At 41.6% G+C, this 2,737-nt stretch overlaps 1 protein-coding gene across 1 annotated transcript; it reads left to right on the top strand.

Annotated features, from left to right (window-relative positions):
* Window positions 1-564: 564 nt before the first annotated feature.
* Window positions 565-1,614, top strand: LOC118546507 (enoyl-CoA delta isomerase 2; the record flags this gene model as incomplete). Its single annotated transcript, XM_036109235.2, has 1 exon — window positions 565-1,614. A coding segment is annotated over one exon (1,050 nt), but the record flags the coding sequence as incomplete, so codon positions are not given.
* Window positions 1,615-2,737: the final 1,123 nt, after the last annotated feature.

The raw sequence follows: 2,737 nt of genomic DNA, 5'->3' as shown, positions 1-2,737 counted from the left end.
TTCACAAGGCCTAAAGACGGAGAGAGAGGTTCTTCCCCAATCAGAAATATTCTACACATAGTAATCTGAGTAACTTTTCACACGTTAATGATTGGTTCTTACTTTCTCTTCTTAAGCTTACACAACATAATTTAAGATTATATACACTAAAAACAAAGTACTCTACCTGGCCCTCTGGGAGATTGACGGTGAACCTCACATGGTCCCTCCAGATATGATTTGAAGGAGTTGATGTTGCAATAAGTCATGTCAAGATGGTAAGAGCTACACATTGTGGATTTTATGAGTCAAGTATGGAGGAAGACTCACAGAACAGGCGGGGAGATTTCACCTACAGTTTATGGAGAGAAAGGTAGCAATTAAGAGGAAAGGGATCAGAAATGGCCTCATTTACCCTAAAACTCCTTGTTTTGTTTTTAAAGAAACACCACCAAAAGGGGATGAGCTCAGTCGGTCCTTTCCTCAGTCATCGGCTTCCCACCATCCTCCAAATACTATCCCCAAACATTTTGGAGGCAGGGGGTGGAGGGAGAGGCAGCTAATCAGAGTCTGAGAGCAAGATGATCTGCACTCTATAAGCAGGCCCCTGAAAGGCCTTGTAATACACCTAAACCAGGTCTGTTCGACTTGATCAATAGGGCCAAATGGGATGCATGGAATGCTCTTGGCAATCTGCCCAAGGAAACTGCTAGGCAGAACTATGTGGATTTGGTGTCTGGTTTGAGGTCTTCATCTGACTCCTCTAGCCAAGTGAAGCCTGAAGCAGACAGGAAACAAGCTGGATATGAAACGCTGGTGATGACCTCTGAAGACTGCATCACAAAGATCATGTTGAACCGGCCGGCCAAAAAGAATGCACTGACCACACAGATGTATCGGGAAATCATGCTTGCACTTGATGACTCTACCATAACTGTTTTTACAGGAAATGGTGATTATTACTCTAGTGGAAATGATCTGACTAATTTCACTGGTATTCCCCCTGAAGGAGTAGAGGAGAAAGCTAAAAACGGTGCCATCTTACTGAGGGATTTTGTAGGCTGTTTCATAGATTTTCCTAAGCCTCTGGTTGCAGTGGTCAATGGTCCAGCTGTGGGAATACCCGTCACCATTCTTGGGCTATTTGATCTTGTGTATGCGTCTGACAGGGCAACATTTCACACTACTTTTAGTCACCTTGGCCAAACTCCAGAAGGATATTCCTCTTACACTTTTCTGAAGAATGGGCCCAGCCAAGGCAATAGAGATGCTCATTTTTGGAAGAAGTTAACCGCTGGAGAAGCCTATGCGCAAGGACTTGTTACTGAAGTTTTTCCTGATAGCACCTTTCAGAAAGAAGTTTGGACCAGGCTGAAAGCATATTCAAAGCTCCCCCGGAATGCCACGCGTATTTCGAAACAGATCATCAGAAATCACGAGAAGGAAAAGCTGCACGCTATTAACGCTGAAGAAAGCAGCATCCTCCAAGAAAGAAGATGGCTGTCAGACGAATGCATGAATGCAGTCATGAACTTCTTATCCCGAAAAGCCAAGCTGGGATGCCTGTTACAGCAGAGTTACGCATTTCAAAGGAAGGGATGTGCTGTCATTTCTGATTTCCAGTACTTGAACTAAATAAATTGTGCCTTTTCTCAGTGCTAAATTTAAAAAAAAAATTTAATTCATTTAAATCACTTAGTTCCCAGAACATGTGAGTTGTTATTTTAAAAGGATCAAGATGATAACATTAAAATATCTTCCAGAAAATAAAATCCCAAAGACTCCACCCCAAAACTGCTAGAACTCATACAGGAATTCGGTAAAGTGGCAGGATATAAAATCAATGCACAGAAGTCAGTGGCATTCCTATACACCAACAACAAGTCAGAAGAAAGAGAAATTAAGGAGTCGATCCCATTTACAATTGCACCCAAAACCATAAGATACCTAGGAATAAATCTAACCAAAGAGGCAAAGGATCTGTACTCAGAAAACTATAAAATACTCATGAAAGAAATTGAGGAAGACACAAAGAAATGGAAAAACGTTCCATGCTCATGGATTGGAAGAATAAATATTGTGAAGATGTCAATCCTACCTAGAGCAATCTACACATTCAATGCAATCCCCATCAAAATACCATCCACTTTCTTCAAAGAAATGGAACAAATAATCCTAAAATTTGTATGGAACCAGAAAAGACCCCGCATAGCCAGAGGAATGTTGAAAAAGAAAAGCAAAGCTGGCGGCATCACAATTCCAGACTTCCAGCTCTACTACAAAGCTGTCATCATCAAGACAGTATGGTACTGGCACAAAAACAGACACATAGATCAATGGAACAGAATAGAGAGCCCAGAAATGGACCCTCAACTATATGGTCAACTAATCTTTGACAAAGCAGGAAAGAATGTCCAATGGAAAAAAGACAGTCTCTTCAACAAATGGTGTTGGGAAAATTGGACAGCCACGTGCAGAAGAATGAAACTGGACCATTTCCTTACACCACACACAAAAATAGACTCCAAATGGTTGAAAGACCTCAATGTGAGACAGGAGTCCATCAAAATCCTAAAGGAGAACACAGGCAGCAACCTCTTCGACCTCAGCCGCAGCAACTTCTTCCTAGAAACATCGCCAAAGGCAAGGGAAGCAAGGGCAAAAATGAACTATTGGTACCTCATCAAGATAAAAAGCTTTTGCAAAGCAAAGGAAACAGTCAACAAAACCAAAAGACAACTGACAGAATGGGAGAAGA

Source organism: Halichoerus grypus, chromosome 1 (assembly GCF_964656455.1).
Source record: "Halichoerus grypus chromosome 1, mHalGry1.hap1.1, whole genome shotgun sequence".
Classification (NCBI taxonomy): domain Eukaryota; kingdom Metazoa; phylum Chordata; class Mammalia; order Carnivora; family Phocidae; genus Halichoerus; species Halichoerus grypus.
The sequence above is the reverse complement of the archived record's forward strand: the minus strand, read 5'-3'. Positions and strand labels throughout refer to the sequence as shown.